The sequence below is a fragment of the Mauremys mutica genome, chromosome 2 (assembly GCF_020497125.1).
Source record: "Mauremys mutica isolate MM-2020 ecotype Southern chromosome 2, ASM2049712v1, whole genome shotgun sequence".
Taxonomy (NCBI): domain Eukaryota; kingdom Metazoa; phylum Chordata; order Testudines; family Geoemydidae; genus Mauremys; species Mauremys mutica.
The window spans coordinates 276,564,304-276,582,593 of NC_059073.1; the positions used below are offsets into that span (position 1 = coordinate 276,564,304).

Genomic DNA, 18,290 nt, shown 5'->3' on the forward strand with positions numbered 1-18,290 from the left:
TCTACATCAGGAATGGTTTCCCTCTTCCTCTGTGCCAAACATCCCACCCTTTCCTTCTTCATATCCCTCCTCTAAGCTCTGTATTCTGACTTAGACTTTGTTCACCTATCTCTCTGGCACCATATAATCTTGCTTTTGTATGTTAATTGTAAGTTAACTTTAAAAAACAACCCCTCTCCCTCCCAACCCCCCCCCCAACAACAACAAACAAACACAAAAACAGAACCTCTAAAATTTCCAGCAAACTAAATATTCTGGCTCTTGGAATATATTAAGGCAGCATTCCTTTTTTCTTTGTTTCCTTCATTTCTTCTCTCCCCACTTTTTCCAAAACTAGTTGAAATTCTTCCTTATGATACCTAGATTTGGTTAATTTTATGTCTCTACTGACATGCGATACTTTACAGATGTAAGACAGTCATTCCTTGCCCCCTATTCTTTAAAAAAAAAAAAAATAAGATTTCAGTTCCCAGAGGAAGCAGGAATATACCATGTAGAGCAGCTCTTTCCTTCTCTACCTCCTTTGTGTGACCAGTCAGCCACATAGATTTAAAACCTTTTACTAAATGAGAACAATAATCCTGCCAGAGAGCAAATACTCCCTCCTCTGGCCGAAGGTGAAATGTGAAAAATTTGAGCAAAAGTCATTCTGCTGCTTTTGTATAGGAGAGTAGGGAAAAAATACTTCCTCATATAATTTAAAATTATAATTTTAAAAATTCTTTTAGAAGAGCCGTAGCACCAAAGTGGCTGAGGTTGAAAAATTGAAATTTGACAAGAAATAGCTCTCCTTTAGCAGAAGTGCCTTTGAATTTTCCAGTTCATATTTTGTTTTGATTTGACCAAGGCCATGTCTACGCTACCGTCTGGAGAGCATCTTCCGTGAATACAGCACATTGTAGACACCGCAGTAAGTGGATCTAGCTATGTCTACTTCAGTTATGCTATTCACGTAACTGAAATAGCGTAACTTAGATCGATTTACTGCGGGAGTGTAGACCAGCCCTAAGCAATGAGTTTTGAAAATCTCATTTTGTGCTTAAAATATACTAAATGGACTATGTGTGTATAGTTTAACAATGATTGATGTGAAAGTAGTAAATGCACTCGTGTAGAACCTAAGTTAGCTGTATATTGCAAAATTTAGTGAAAGAACCTAGTGAGAGCCTGATCCAAATGCCTCTGGAGTCAATGGAAAGACATTGTGTATTTCAGTGTAATTTGGATCAAGCCATGGGAATGTATTTCTTATTTATCACACAGCTGGCGAAGTAAATGCTTCGCAGTTTATAATGCTTGCTGGAGATCGGCTCCTTCATGCGGACTTTATTAGGTGTATGAGATGTAGTGTTCCTATGGTGCCTGGTCACATTATGAAATTTCTTTTCTGTTTTCTTTCAAAAGTAATTAGAAAGTGTTATTTAAAAAAAATAACAAAGAGAACATTAAGATTGCACTCTAAAGTGCTGAAGTCAGGAAATGCTTGCCTGAACTTCCCTAATTCTGTCCCCTTGTGTATGCAATGTAAGAATCTTTAGATACAGGATCACTCACTATTTCTCAAATACAATATAATGTGTCATTTTCCTGCAGCCTGTCATACAATTTTTTATATTGAAACAAAGATATAGTAGACTAACAAATTCTCTTGACTAAATTGTTGAAATACATATTTAACAGCCAAGCACTGTTCAGTTTTTGAAACAATAGCACTGAGTTCCTGGGGTGTTATATAGTGGATGAGGCAGTCAACAACAAAACAAATTGAGCTGCAGACTGTACTTTCCAGTAATTTTTCAACTATTACTCTTCTAATTGTTCTGTAGTGTGTTACGTTGTTTGATTTATTATCCACTTCATAGAATAGTCTCTAGTGGACGTCAGCTGGTGTACACAATAATATACAGTACTAGAAGTTGCTTCTGTGCATTTGATAAATAGTATTTTGTCTTATAATTGAAGACTTCATTGTAATCTGTTCACACAGGAACAGAGTTAAGGCTGCATTTTTTAACTTTTGCCTGTATAAATCAGAACCTTAATGTTGTCATTGATGCACTGTAGTTTCTTGCATTGAATTGATATGTTAAGTATCCACTTCTATGATTTTTATTAACAGTGGGTAAATTTTTCTAACCTATTGTGAGCACCTCTCTGTTTTGTTGGGTTCTTGCCTTGGTATATGATTGTAACTATTTATTTAATATTAGTGGTGACTTGTAAAAAGTCTCCTCTTAATACAGGGGTAGGCAACCTATGGCACGCGTGCTGATTTTCAGTGGCACTCTCACTGCCCGGGTCCTGACCACTGGTCCGGGGGGCTCTGCATTTTAATTTAATTTTAACTGAAGTTTCTTAAAAATTTTAAAAACCTTATTGATTTTATATACAATAGTTTAGTTATATATTATAGACTTATAGAAAGAGATCTTCTAAAAATGTTAAAATGTATTACCGGCACGTGAGACCTTAAATTAGAGTAAATCAATGAAGACTCGGCACACCACTTCTGAAAGATTGCCGACCCCTGTCTTAATATATATATAACTAGGCAGAGAGTGCATAATATTCAAGATGAGTAATTTTGTGTAATGAAAGTTGAACTGTCAAGTTCCTGAAAATGTACTTAAAAATGGTAAAATTTTCATTTCTGCTATTTTAAATGTGTCCAGCAGATGGAGGTAGAACTTAATGAAACTTGCACATAAACAGGAAGCAAAGTGCTGGGATATCTAAGCTGTTTGCCAAATGTGCAAGATTGAGTTGTTTGTTTCAGAATTGTTAAAACTTGTTTTATTGCAAATTTCCTCTTAAATCAATACAAACAAATACAAAAAAGCATCCGAGTGGGCTGATTAGGAAAGCCTTGTACTTTGAGATTTTATTGAGTCTGAACAAAATTCATCTAAAGTTCACTCTGCCAGTAGGTGAAGGCCTGCAAAGTATCTTGTATACAACTTTAGCACCCAGTCAGTACAGTGGGAGCATAACTATTTACTTTTCAGTTTATATTGTACTGTTGTAGTCTCAAGTTAGTCCAACATATTGGGAGGTGGGGTGGGAAAACAAAACTGAAGTGATAATGAAAAGAAGGGGGGCAGGGAACTTGTTGATGGCCACTTGCCTATACCAATGTAATGTTACTTTCTTCAGGTTTTTTTCCTACAATAAATTCTATGTATAATATAAATATAATATATGTATTGAATGGGGAGCGATGTATGTGTATAAATATTAATATGCCAGAAAATCCCAGAAGGGAAGGATGTAGTTCCTATCAACCCTGTTAGTGTACAAATATTTGAATCTCAGCTTTTTTAAAAATCATCATCTTGCTTAACCTCAAGTAACCATTCTATAATCCACTTAAACAAAATGACACAAAAGAACATGCTTCTGAAATTTACCTGGAGTTCAGTGTATGTTTTTATGTTGCAAATGCTTGTTCGGTAAGTCAGTTGTTTACTTTTCTTGTGCATAGTAAGTACACATCTATCATAACTCTTGAAACTGACAGCTGACGAACAAAGCCAACCAAATTCAACCTTTCTGTCTGATTTCTAGGTAACTAAAATAAGGCCATGTAAAGTGCAGAAAGTGAAAGGAAACCAAATAAAAATAACCTCACAAACTGGTATAGTACTTCCACATTGTATAAATATGGGTAACAGGAGAAATAATATTTCATGGTCACTGGTTCACTTACGGGGAAAGGGACTATGCAAACCTGCTTCCTCTCACTCAGTACTTGCAGTTAAGAGTGGCTGAGAGGCTCTTGCTGCTGTTTCCCAAGGGTGAATGCTCCATGACTGGTGGCAGGATTTTCTCTATTGAGGGGCCCTTGCCTTTGGAATTTGCTTTTCTTCATTCCCGATGAGTCTAACAGCATTTGGGAAGGTGGTGCGCACACATTCTTTAGCATTTGACTGGCTGCCTCCATTATGTTGTTTCATGTGTGTTTGGGGTTTTGTGTAATTTTGTTTTCTGTAGCTGCAAGTTAGGGCTACATTTAATTTTTTGTGCAAGTCCATTGACTTTACCAGCAATCAACTTGTACAATAGGATTTAAATCAGTCCATTCTAGCCAAAGAAAGGGAGTAAAGTGTGTGTGGTGGGGAGGAAGGAAGTGGTTTGAAAATTATTTAAAAAAAAATTGCAGGAGGGGAAAAGATGATCACTTACCTTGATCAGAACGAAATGGAAATCTCACCTCTTTCGTAGATTGATAGATTCTAAGGGACCATTGTGATCATATAGTCTGATCTCCTGTATAACACAGGCCATAAAACTTCTGCTTTAGAAATTATTTTGGAGATCTTTTAGAAAAACATCCAATCTTGATTTTAAAATGGTCAACAATGGTAAATCCACCACAATCCTTGGTAAATTGTTCCAATGGTTAATTACCCTCACTGTCAAACATTTACACCTTGTTTCCAGTCTGAATTTGTCTAGCTTCAATTTCCAGCCTTTGGATCATGTTATACCTTTCTCTGATAGAGTGAAAAGCCTAATAATTATTTGTTCCTCATGTAGATACTTTTAGACTGTAATCCCTTAACAATCAGTTAGTTCAGATAAATCAATTGAGCACTTTGAGTCTATCACTATAAGGCTTGTTTTCTTTAATCATTCTCGTGGTTCTTCTCTGAACCCTCTCCAATTTATCAGAGTCCTTCTTGAATTGTTGGCACCAGAACTGGACACAGTATTCCAGCAGTGGTCACACCAGTTCCAAATACAGCAGAAAAATAACCCCTCTACTCCTACTTGAGATTCCCCTTTTCATGCATCCCAGGATCTCATTAGCTCTATTGGCCACAAGCCAGGAACTGGTCTGATGACTTTCAGGCAGATATATAAGCCTTATTGGAGAATCAGCAGCTCTCTGCTTAATGTCATTCCAGGGCTTGGAATTTTTTCCTGCCTGGTAGTGACAACAGACGTCCTAGGCCTTAGCCTGCTCCATCCCTGCTTCTAGTCCTGTTCTTAGTACTGCTCTAGCTTTGTTCTCACTCTGGCCTCAAGTTGATTTGCATTAATTACATTATTGTGCTTTAATTCTTCATTAATTGAGCCCCATGTCAGCTGCTCCATTATCTTGCCTGAGATCGATGTCAGGCTGACAGGCCTTTAATTCCCTGGGTCATCCCATTTACCCTTTTGAAAAACTGGCACATTAGAAGTTCCAGAAGACTGGAAGAAAGCTAAAGTGTTAACAGTCCATCAAACTCCACAGCTAGCTCTTTTAAAACTTGTGGTTTCAAGTTATCTATACCTGCTGATGTAAAAATGTTTAACTTTAGTAGGTGAAATTTAACATCCTCCATCGATACTAGTGGAATGGAAAGCGTATATGAGGAGACAAATATCATCTGTCTTTCCCCCAAACACAGAATGGAAACATTTATTGAACACTTCTGCCTTCTCTGCATTATTATTGATCATTCTACCACTTCCCTCTGGTAATTGACCATTACTGTAGTCAGGATTCTTTTTGTTCCTAATATATTTAAAAAACTCCTCCTTATTGTCCTTAACTCTGCTGGCTATGGATTTCTCCTTGTGTCCCTTTGCTTCCCTTATCAGTTTTTCACAATTCCTAACTTCTGATTTATATTCATTACTATCAACTTACTTTCTTCCATTTGTTATATATTATTATCCCCCCCTTTTCTTTTTACAGCTGCTTTCACTTCCCCTCTAATCCAGATTTTTTTTAATCTTCTTTCATAGAATTATAGAAGATTAGGGTTGTAAGAGACCTCAGGAGGTCATCTAGTCCAACCCCCTGCTCAAAGCAGGACCAACTCCAACTAAATTATCCCAGCCGGAGCTTTGTCAAGCCAGGCCTTAAAAACCTCTAAGGAAGGAGATTCCACCAGCTCCCTAGGTAACCCATTCCAGTGCTTTCCCACCCTCCTAATATCCAACCTAAACCTCTCCCACTGCAACTTGAGACCATTGCTCCTTGTTCTGTCATCTGCCACCACTGAGAACAGCTGAGCTCCATCCTCTTTGGAAACCCCATTCAGGTAGTTGAAGGCTGCTATCAAATCCCCCCTCGCTATTCTCTTTTGCAGATTTTCCCAGTTATGGGATTGACTTTGATGTAGGGCTGGTTTACAATTAACTATATTCCTCCAAATTGTGAAAAATGTCATGCTCTGTGCGATGCAATTAAGTTGACTTAAGCCCTGGTGTCGTCGTCACCGGGGGCGGCTCTAGGAATTTTGCCGCCCCAAGCAGGGCAGGCAGGCTGCTTTCCATGCCGAAGCCGCGGGACCAGCTGGCGTGCTGAGGTCTGGAGCCGCCCCTGGTCGTCACAAGGTCAATGGAAGAATTCTTCTGTTGATGTAGCTTCCGCCCTTAGAGAGGTGAATTTACTACAACAACAGGAGAAGCTCTTCTGTCACTGAAGTGTCTACACTGTAGATGCACTGTTGCAGGTAGCTGTGCTGCTATAGTATTTCTAGTGCAGCTATATCATTATTGTTCCTTCAGTAGGTTCTAAAAGGACTACTTTTCCTGTATGTTGGAAAGGAAGAAATACAAATTACTAGAATTTCTGTTCTAAATACTTGGCACCAATCACTTCATCTGAGCACCTCCTAAATGCATATACTCTTCTTCGAGGAGTGTCCCTATGGGTGCTCCACTGTAGATGTGCTTGTGTGTGTGCTGCTGATCAGAGAACTTCAGTAACAGCGTCCATTAGGCCTGCAGATGCGCTGTCTCTCCTCGTGCTGTGCCATGAGGCTAGCCCACATGTGTGGGCTAATAACCCTCAGTTCCATCTCAACCGCCCCAGTTCATTAGCAGTCTATTAAGGCTATCTTTTTATTTTGCATACCTATAGTTAGGGCTGGTCTCCCTGGGGAGATCAACACTACTGCAGTCGATGCAGCAGGGATTGATTTAGTGGTACTCCAGCTCTCCGAGAAGAGTAAGGGAAGTCGACCGGACAGTATTTTCCGTCAACTCAATGCCATGAAGACACTGGGGTAAGTTGACCTAAGCTATGTCTATGAATAACGTAGCTGGAGTAGTGTATCTTAGGTAGACTTACCCCGTAATGAAGAGAAGCCATTAGTCTCCTAGTTACAGTTCTAATTGTAATCTTCTTTTCCTTTCATATTTTATCCTTGAAAATAAAAAAGACTTTAATTTCTTTCCCGCTTTTTCTCACCCGCCAGGGACCCTTTCCCCCAGTGGGATATGCCCAGTTTGCTGGGCTTAAAAAAGTGCTTCACTTGTAAAGAGGCAATCCTGGTGGCGGACAAGCGCTCTCCGTGCATTTGCTGCCTTGGGGAAGGCCATGTATGACAGAAGTGTGGTCTTTGGCAATAACTCTGGCCAAGATCCTGCAAAGACAGAGTGCTCCACGAGAAGATCATCTTCAATAAGGCAGCTTTCTGACCCCAGTCGCCTGGTAGACATAAGTTTTCCCCATGGCCTTCTACATTCCTTGCTGTGGGTCAAGGAAACAGGCAGCAGACCCCTCTCATAAATCATTAAGACGAGAAGGAAGTCCCAATAGTGAGCCCTGAGATAGTTGTAAGTGATCACTATCTCGATATCATCGGCACCGCCACTATCTCAGTATAGCACCCTTGGCTCACGGAAGCCGACAGCAAACGGCACCGCTCACAGGCCCATGGACCCGATGGGCATCGGCACCGGACAGGAGTAAGCACTTGTCTAAAAAGACGCTTCTGGTGCACAAGTCCACATCGTCGCTTCCAGCGATGGCTTGCCCATTACAGGAGCAACCGGTGCAGGTAACATGCCAGAAGCTATTGTGACCAATGTAAGGCCATTATTCAGGAGGGCCAATTAGTGGCAAAGACATCACTGCAATCTGCCACTGATTTGAGCAAACATGGTGGCTAAGTTGATCTCCATGGTTGTGGTGATGTGATGAGCATCATGGCTCCATTTGTCAGGCTTCCTGAAAGAGGTACATCTACTGTTGAGGATGTTCCTTTTGAGGGCACAAAGTTCTTTGCCAGCAAGACTGATGCTTCCCTTCGCACCCTGAAGGACTCCTGTGCTACCCTCCAGTCACTGGGTATCTATATACTTGGACAAAAGAGACGATTTAATCCCCAATCCCAGTATAGACTACATGCATCTCAGTATCAACCTCAACACTACTATGAGCCACAAAGAAAGAAAGGGAAATTTCCTAAACACAAACCACCTTGTCCACAATCTTTGTCCCAGCCTTCTACATTTAAGCACCACTTTTGACAGGCAGGTTGAGGTGCCGTTAGACCACTCCCCATGACCAACACAGCCAACCATCGTTCCACACCCATTTTGCCATGATCGGCGGCATTCCGCAGTGCCTGGGAATGCATAATATCAGACCAGTGAGTCCTCAAGATTGTTCTAACTGGGTACTCCATCCATTTTACTTTCCTACCCACTTTACAGCCCCCTTCCCTGTTCCTCTTTGAGGCCCTTTGTTGTGATTTTACTGTGACAAGATGTAGAGCATCACCTACAATTAGGAGCCATAGAACCAGTACCTCAACATCTACGAGGTAAGGGATTATACTCTCATTATTTTCTAATACCCAAAAAGAAGGGAGGTTGGAGACCCATATTTGACCTCCGAGCTCTCAACAAGTTTGTGAAGGCTCAAAAATTCAAGATGGTCACCTTATCAACTATCATTCCAGCTTTGGAACAGGGAGACTTGTTTTTGGCCCTTGACCTTTAGGACGCCTATTTTCATATCTCTGTCTTACTGGCTCACGGATGATTTGTCAGTTTCACTCTGGGACATGACCACTACCAATACAGAGTGCTCCCCTTTGGGCTGTCATCAGCTCCGAGCAGGGCTGGCCTTACCATGAGGCGAACTGAGGTGGCTGCCTCCCAGACTGTGTGGGGGCGCCACTAGGACCCAGAGTGTAGAAAATTGTGTCTGCTGCTGGTGCATATGTATTCTGTCTTCGCTAGATGCACAGAGATGGTGGAATGCTGTGCTGGAGGAAGAGGGGCACAAGAGACATAACAGGCAGGCAGGAGAAAAGGTGAGAGGGAATATCAGAAAGCAGCAAGAGCTGCAGGGAGAGAGAGGAGGAGCCTCTTATGTACCTCTCTAGGACCCGCAGGACCCTGGACTGATTAACACCAGCTTCTCAGGGAGCTTCCTGTTTCCTGCTGCTTCCCTGAACCCACTTAAGGAGAAAAGGCAGTCAACTGAAGTAGTAGGAGCCAGTTAGGCCCTTAAGACACTGAGATCTTCCCTCAGTCAGGCCCTGCTATCAGCCTGCTTATTTCTCCCCTTCAACTGAGTGTTGAAAGCCACTATAGCTGGCACAGAACTGCAGTCATGAGTGAAAGAAGAAAATGCCCCTCTGGGGCAGCATTCAGAAAAAGAAAGAAAGCAAAGGAAGCTTTTCTATCTAAGCAGGAAGGAGCTCTCCTGAGATACATAGACACAAATGTTCACGGTGAGCCTTCCGGCCCCAGTGAGGATGTGAGTGGTGAGGAGATGCCTGATCTTCCAGTTAGAGTGCAGGTGACCTGTCAGCTACTGCAGAATCCACATCTCCATCTCAAATGGATGTAATGATGCACATTCCTGAAGAAAAGCATAGATCAGAAAAGAATGTGTTGGAGGCGCAAGAAACAGCTGCTGCTGAGTTTAGTTCCTTAAGTCTAGATGATCCAGGACTGTGGACCCCCTTGAGCAGTAGCTTGAGGGACTTCCTTGTACTGCATATGCCACAGCAAGTGAAAAACTTCATGGTCCCCAAAGACAATGAAAATAGAAGTTTCCATCCAACACATTACTGGCGTGAAATCCCCAATGGTGACAAAGTGGAGAGGCCATGGCTTATATACTCAAAAACCCAGAATGTTGCATACTGTTTTTGTTGCAAATTCTTCCAGTCTCATGTTCCAGCCACATTGGGTTCTACAGGAACCAAAGACTGGAAAAATCTGGCTAGAAATCTGGCATGCCATGAGAAAGCAGCAAATCACCAGAGAGCATTCCATAGGTGGAAAGAGCTTGAGATGAGACTAAAGTTAAAGGCCACCATAGACGATAAGCATCAAGAGAAGATTGCATCAGAGTCTCTTTACTGGCAAAATGTTCTGAAAAGGCTTATTGTCATTGTGAGAGTGCTTGCTACCCAAAACCTAGCATATCAGATCAGCTGTATGTGCCAAACAATGGAAACTTCCTTACAATTGTGAACTGATGGCCGAGTTTGATGCTGTACTCCAGGAGCATCTAAGAAAAGTTACCAGCCAAGAAATGTACACACACCACTACCTTGGAAAAACAATTCAAAATGAGATCATACAGTTCCTGGCAACAAAAGTCAAACAGAAGATTGTGTCAGATCTGAAGTCTGTTATTCTGGACTGGACACCTGACATCAGCCATATGGAACAAATGACTTTAATGGTGCGTTTTGTAACAACAACAGAACCGAGTGAAAATGTCCCTGCAATGGTGGCGGTCAGAGAGCATTTTCTAGAATTTATTGACATTGATGATACTACAAGAGCTGGTATGACAGATGTGCTTCTTAAAAAGCTGGACGATATGGGAATTGTGATAGCTGCCATGAGAGGTCATGGCTACAATAATGGTGCTTTTTTTGTCCCATGCAGTTCTCATTCATTGAACTTGGTGGTCAGTGATGCAGCACCAGCTTCTAGTGAGGATGCTGAATTTTTTAATGTAATTCAAAGCATCTATGTATTTTTCTCTGCATCAACTCATCAGTGACAAATTTTGAAGCAGCATCTGGGAACATCCTCTCTGACGCTGAAACCACTGAGTGCTGCACAATGGGAAAGTTGAGTGCAGGCAATAAAGCCTATCAAACACCAAATTAGGAAGATAGATATGATGCCATAATGGAGGATAATGCTATGACAGGAACTGTTCGTGGGAGAACAGTGGCAGAGCGAAATGGAATCACCAGAAACATACATAACTTCAAATTTCTGTATGGCTTAGTGTTATGGCATGACACATACTGTTTGAAATAAATGTTGTAAGCAAGAGACTCCAAGGTGTTGACCTTGATATATCTGGAGCAATGGAACAACTGGACAAAGCAAAGTCATACCTACAGTCTTACTGGTCAGATGAGGGATTTCAAAACGTTCTGAAGAGTGCACAGAAGTTGGCAGAGGAACTTCACACTGAAGCTATTTTTCCACTCATTCAAGAATACAAGAGTCACCGAAGAAGACGATATTTTGATTATGAGGCACGGGATAATCCCATAAGAGACCCCAAACAACAGTTCAAAGTTGAATTCTTTAACCAAGTGCTAGATTGTGCAGTACAGTCAGTTGAAGAATGTTTCATGCAGCTCAAGGAACACAGCAATATATTTGGGATGTTGTATGATATTCCAAAACTCCTCACTATACCTGAAGAAGACCTACACCAGCAATGCAGGGCACTAGAGACAGTGTTGACACATGATGACATGCACGCTATTGATGTGAGTGATGTAGGTGATGAACTGAAAGCCCTTTCAAGCCACACCAAGACAACAGGGAAGCTATATTATATACACTAGCTGTCAGGAGAACCCTGGCCTTCTACCTGGACAGATCAATGGCCTTCAGGAAGTCCCCATGGCTTTTCCTCTCCATTGTGGAAAGATCCAAGGGCTCAGCGATAGCAGCCCAAAAGCTCTCCAAGTGGGTCTCGAATTGCATCAGACAGTGCTATCAAGTTTGCATCTTGACCCCTCCAGACTCTGTTCATGCACAGTCCACAAGGTCAATCTCCTCATCCGTCACCTTCTTCAAGAATGTCCCTATCTCAGATCTGTTGAGCGGCAACATGAGTGTCAGTCCACACTTTTGCAGAACACTATCTGATCACTGGGGACTCTGCCTTTGATGCCATCTTTGCCTCGATGGGTCAGTTACAGATGACAGCACTGACTCCGAAGTCCCAGCTCTCCAGAAGGGGAACTGCTCAGGAGACACCTACAGTGGAGCACCCATAGGGATATTACTTGAAGAAGAAGTTACTCACCTTGTGCAGTAACAATGGTTCTTTGAGATGTGTCTCTTTATGGGTGCTCCACAACTCGCCTTCCTTCCCTCTACTTCGGAGTTCTTGTCTATGACTGTGCGGTAGGGAAGAAACTGAGGGGAGTTAACCCACGCATGCTGGCTAGCCTCATGGCGCTGCATGAGGAGAGACAATGCATGTGCGGGCCTAATAGATGCACCTACCAAAGTTCTCTGATCAGCAGCGCAGGGACGTAAGCACACCTACAGTGGAGCGCACCCATAGGGGGACACATTGAGGAACCATCATTACTGCACAAGGTGAGTAACTTCTTATGGTAAGAAATATATTTTCTCCTTATATAATCAGTTGTCAGACTGAAAATGCTATTGTTGGTTAGAAGGGCTCAGTCAATGTCTTATCTGTTTTGTTAGACCACTAGCTTAGTTTCATGTTAAAATATAAACCAGTGGTTCACAGCCTATTTACCATTGTGGGCCACTTATGGAGCTCTCTTTGTTACGTGGGCTGTATCCACATCTCTCTCTCTCTCTCTCTCTCACACTCACACTCACACTCACACACACAACCTGAATGGCCTGGAGGATTGCACATGGGCCGCAGCTTTGTGCTGATTGGGCCACAAGCAGTCTGCAGGCCGTGGATTGAGAACCAATAATATAGACGTGAAATGTATGGAAAAATCATTTTTGCTTTGTACAATGATACTTATGGGATCATGACAATCATTGTAAAATAAGTTTCCCTTTTACAGCAACTGATGTAGGAATTAAGTTCCATATGACTGTTCAGTAAAAGCTCTTATGTTTCATTGCAAATAAAACAATAACCATATAACAACATTGTGTAGTAAATATAAGTAAGTATATTGAAAATATCTTACAGAAGACTTCTGGTAATAATTATAATGTTGAAACATGTCATCTAAAATGTTAATTTTTCATTTTTGAAATTACCACTATGAGAATAGGTATGTTTGAAAGACTGAGTTATGTTTCTATCATACAGTAGTTCACATTTGAAGTGTGTATATTTAGTGTACCCATTGCTGTGGTGTGTTGGCACTAGTAAAATTGAGAACAAAATCTAAAACCCCATTTCAAAAGACTGAGCTTTTTTCCATAGCTCCCCACTTTAAACATCACTATGATGTTCATGCTATCACTCTTCTTTTGTTGTAGGAAGGCTTAATCCTGTGTCCAGCACATGGGTATGGACTAGATGACCTCTTGAGGTCCTTTCCAGACCTACATTTTTATGTCACTATAAAGGTGGTAAGATCTGAGCTCAATCTGTTACTTAAGGAATGGCATTTCAAATATGAGTGTGCCATAAAGATTCTTGTCCCTGGAAGCCTCATTCTCTGGGCACACGCTGTTTGATCATTGCTCTCATGCTGGGTTGTGGAACAATATAGTCCATTCCTGAGAGTTGATTCCCCAGCCCATTTAGGACTTGGGAGATCTAGAGTAGGATTTTGAAGTGCATTCTGTATTGGAGGAGGTTGGAGAGCGTGCAAAGCCCTGGAGTAATGTTTTCTTGCAGCCTGTGTTTCTTAAATGAGACCCAATTGCAGCTGCCTTGTGGCTTAAGTTTTCATCCTCAAGTGCAATGTGTGTAGCAGTACTCAAGTTTATTGGTGACTGTAGTCTGGGTAGACTGTGGGTAAGTCAGAATTTGATAAGGAGGAACACGGTGTCCTGCCCAGCTGGAGATAAGAATAGTGGAGAAATGTGTCTAACCACCAGTGACTTTGTCCAGAAGATCTCTGAGACTTTGCAAAATCTTGATTATTGCACAGATGCCCAAGTGGAGGTCTAAGGTAATCCCTTCAGACCTTCTAATCATCACCTCCTCTGCCTTGCCTTTGTTCTGTTTTAGCCAGCTGCTGATTTCAGTTAGACATGGGTAAAATGGCAATATCTGCATTTGATGTAGAGATGGTGTTATCTGTGTATTGCTGGCATTAAAGTATGTCGTGCCTCAGTCCCCTCTAAAGGGAAGAATAGGAGAGGGAGTAGAACTGATCCTTCCAAGAATCAGTGCTGGATGAGACCGTGTACTGGAAATTATTATTGTGTATAGACAGCTTAAAAATGATCTGTAGCCTGAAACTGTACTATCTTGAGGTATAATCTCTTCAGGTTTCACAAACTAAGCAATTCAGGGTTACTATTTGATGTCAAATGGAACACTTCAAAGAAAAACCCCGTATTCTGCAGCAAATGGGGTTAGTCATTCAGCAGGTGACACTTACCTTTAATCGGTATTGTTCTGGTGCTCAGGAAGCTGCTTGAGCACTAGGCTATTGGGTTGAAATATACAAAGGTATTTAAGCATGTAAAGATGCAGGTAAGTACCTATTCGGATTTATAAAAGTGCCCAATTAAGTGTCTAACTCCCATTGCTTAGGCCCCAAACACCTTTGTAAATATGGCCCTTGGAAACATATTAATAAATTTTAAAGAACTGTCTTTATAGCTTAAAAATCCCTGGTCACTATTCACAAGAAAGGATACTGTAGAAAAATACAGTTTTAGTTATTGCAGTCTGTCTTCAAAACTTCCCAGCAGTTTCAATTAGGTATTGACTTTTGGCTTAAAATTTCAGGACATTGAGGTTGCTGCCTTTCAGTGATGGGTTATATGAACCTTATGTATATGTCAGATCTTCATTTATATTTATATATAAATTATTATACATGCTCTGTATTTACTCATATAAAGCCTACCTAGTTGAAAGGCAGTATAGCGATGTCAGGAATTATAATAAGTATTATTTAAAGAGTCTTCAGTTTTGAAAAGTAATGTCAACATTTTCTTCTGATTTGTTGCAGGTTTGTGGAATCTTGCTTCCCTTTTTTCCAATCTTTGTTTATTTGTGTTGATGCCCTTTGCCTTCTTCTTTCTGGAATCAGAAGGATTTGCTGGCTTAAAAAAGGTAGGTAAATATATTATTTGTAGAATTATTAATTCATAAATACCAAGTCCCAAAGCCGTAATTACAATAGCATCATGCAAATCACGATTTTTCATTTAGAGTGTGACTGCAAAGGATAGCATACAGTAGCAAAAAAATTCATTGGCTTCTGTATAGTTTGGACCACTGTTATGGGTTAGTTACCTTGAACTTGTTTTATTGTAGTAACCTAATTACATACTTTATTGAATTTCTTAGGCCTAGTCTGCACTAAACAGTTAGATCAAGCAAGCTACGGATATAAACAGTGTACATAGAAGTGGAGAAAACTTCCAGGATTCTTGATGTTACAGTGCAACGGCACCTGTACCATAGTTAAGCTAGTGTTAGAGTTGAATTTTAGCAAGAGCTTTAAATCTTTATATTGTACAGATCTCATTGAAATGGGAAAAGACTATACACAAAATATAAACTTTGAACTCTCTTTGTATTTTCATAGTCACTTGGTGAAAAATGAATCCATACAGAGAATACGTCTAAAAATTACCTCTTTTTCTAACTTTTTACTTCACTGTCTTCCTTTGTACTCCTTCTGAAAGAAATCTAAATCACTCTAGGACCTGTTCCATGTCTATATTGTTGCTCCTTGTGGTGATTCCTAGAATATCAGTTATACATATATAGTGTTTGCATATAGAGTATTTTATAACTCTTCAGCCATAATGGAAAACGTGTGCCAATGTGAACCTGCTCAGTTTTAATTTGATGACAAATCTGCTGTAGCATGAACACCATAACTCACATCCAGCAAGGGTGATGGGGAGAAAGAAAGACGTTTTCCTTTGCTTCTCCTAAATGTTGTTTAAATTCTCATGCAGTTTAGTAAGACTGTGAACCCCAGCCTTGAAGACAGCTATGAAAGAGCTTCTGAACTCTCCCCTCACCCTGTCTTTATAAATAAGTTAGCAGGAAGCTTATGCAAGGTCACTGCAGGTACAGATCCTGAGTATCCACTACACTATACTGCTATTCAGAGTGACTAAACTACTTTGCGTTATTCCATCTCTCACCACTATAAATCACATTCATCTTCCAGAGCCAGAAACAGAATCCATGATTGGTGATCACCAGTATTCTGTTTTAACTAGTGAATAGTAGTGTGTTGTGTGTCCCTCTGCGCCTAATCCATAAAACAGTGGTTCTCAGCCTTTCCAGACTACTGTACCCCTTTCAGGAGTCTGATTTGTCTTGCGTAGCACAAGTTTTACCTCACTTAAAAACTACTTGCTTACAAAATCAGACATAAAAATACAAAAATGTCACAGCGCACTATTACTGAAAAATTGTTTACTTTCTCACTTTTACCATATAATTATAAAATAAATAAATTGGAATATAAATATTGTACTTACATTTCAGTGCGATACTTGAGCCTTGTCTGAAGCCCAAGCCCCGCTGCTCAGGGCTGAAACATGTAGCTTAGCTTTGCAGTGCTCCTTGTGGCATGGTGCCCTAGGCAGTTGCCCTGCTTGCCAGCCCCAATGCCGGCCCAGTACTTGCAACCCCCCTAGTTTCCCCCTGGGGGTCAGAACCCCCAGGTTGAGAAACACCGATTTAGATATGTTGAGTACCCCTAGGGATACATGTACCTTGGTTAAGAATCACTGCCCTGGAAGATGCAGGTCTGTGACAGCTCTCATCTTGAGAGCTTGACTCTTTATCACAGACTGTAAAGGCATCCGTTCCTTTAGCTCTGGAAATCATCAATTTAGTCCTCTGTTGGCCAAGATGGCAGCAGTCACATTTACAGGTGTCCCACATTGGCATGTTTGTGGGATGAGAAGTATGCTTCATACTGGTGATGATGGAGGGCCCAGAGGAAGTGGGAGCATTACAGGAAGCCTGTTCTCCAGGCCACAGCCATTTTCCAGAAGTATGTGAGAGGCTACAGAGTGTTTCAGGCAGTAATGGATGCAGTCTCTTTCACAGAGATTCCCTCCAACTGACAGGTTATGTCATATCCTCCATCTAAGCATGGAGAATTGTTCCTGATATATACCTTCATTAACCTTTAAACAAGAATAAAATGTTATAAAGAATTTACTCGTTCATCACAACCACACACACTTTTCAGGAGTGTTGAGGTAGTCAGGAGCAGGACCATCAGCTCAGTTTCTCCCTCTGATTCCCAGGTAGGTACAGCTCTTACTCTGGGGAAGTGTCCACAGAGGTACACCAATGCTGTATAGAAAACCCAAGAAATTGGCAAACAAAAACTGTTTAGAAACCATTAAAGTTGTGGCAGTTCACCCTCTCCCTCCCCAACCTTAAAATAATGGAAGCATTCCTTTCCACTTTAATACTGTCTACAGTACTATTGATAATGTACTCCCTCGCTCCATAGGGTTTCACTTCCATCTTCAGCTGATACCAAAAAGCAATATGCACCCGAGCTACATCAAACTTGTACTATACACAAAACCTTAATGATCTTAGCAGTCAAAAGACAGATTAACTGCCTAAATGTATAGAATATGTGACAGTCAAATATGCTGGTCTGTTGATATAAAAGCAAGTGAGATCACAGTTAGTTAGTTTTGCATTAGAATGCAACAGCTGTGGCTTCTGTGCATCACTCAGATGGCATAAAGGGATCTGAGTGCAAATTCCCCTGTTGTAGGAGGGGAAATTCTTGCTGCACATATGTACCAAATCTGGAGCTTACACCTGGCAGCCATCTTCCTTTCTGGGGGTGAGGCAGAGCAGAGCTTTACTATGCCAGTCCCCTGCGTGCAAAGGGTTAATTTAGGACCCTATCCTAGTGGCACAAATAGAGGACCCCGGCAACTGCTCTAAGTTGGATCAGGGTCACAGATGAACTTCTTAATTAGGGAACCTTGTCTTGTTCCCTGATATCCCATCCATCCTTCTGTGCTGAGCAGAGCTCTGCTGCAGGAGAGAATGCAGCCCCAAATACCTAATTTTTTAATAATACCATATTTGGTATTATGACATCATTGCTTTTTGAATAATTTATACAGCCATCCCAAGTAAAAATAAATACTAAAACTTGTATAGAAAGGCAGTATCTACAATAATACAATAAAGATGGTATAATTTAAACTGCTCAGAGCAAGAAAAGATTCTTCTTGAGGTGATTGTCCACACAGATTTCACTCTTGGTGTGCATGTGCTCAAGATTGGATTCCTTTTGCACAGCAGCATCCATGGGTACTCTTGTGCCCCCTATAGCCAAGGTCATGAAGAGTATAGCGGACTCAACTACCATTCAGTTCCTGCTCACCGACCGTGGCTGCAAGATGGAACCATGTGCAGT

General features: G+C 41.1%; 1 protein-coding gene across 1 annotated transcript in view; it reads left to right on the top strand.

The window, feature by feature from the left end:
- LMBR1 (limb development membrane protein 1) overlaps nt 1–18,290 on the top strand; it is a 137,962-nt gene that overhangs the window by 43,850 nt on the left and 75,822 nt on the right. Inside the window, exon 5 of the mRNA XM_045003195.1 lies at nt 14,871–14,974. Within this exon, the coding sequence (XP_044859130.1) occupies nt 14,871–14,974 (104 nt within the window). The remainder of the gene's footprint in view (nt 1–14,870; nt 14,975–18,290) is intronic.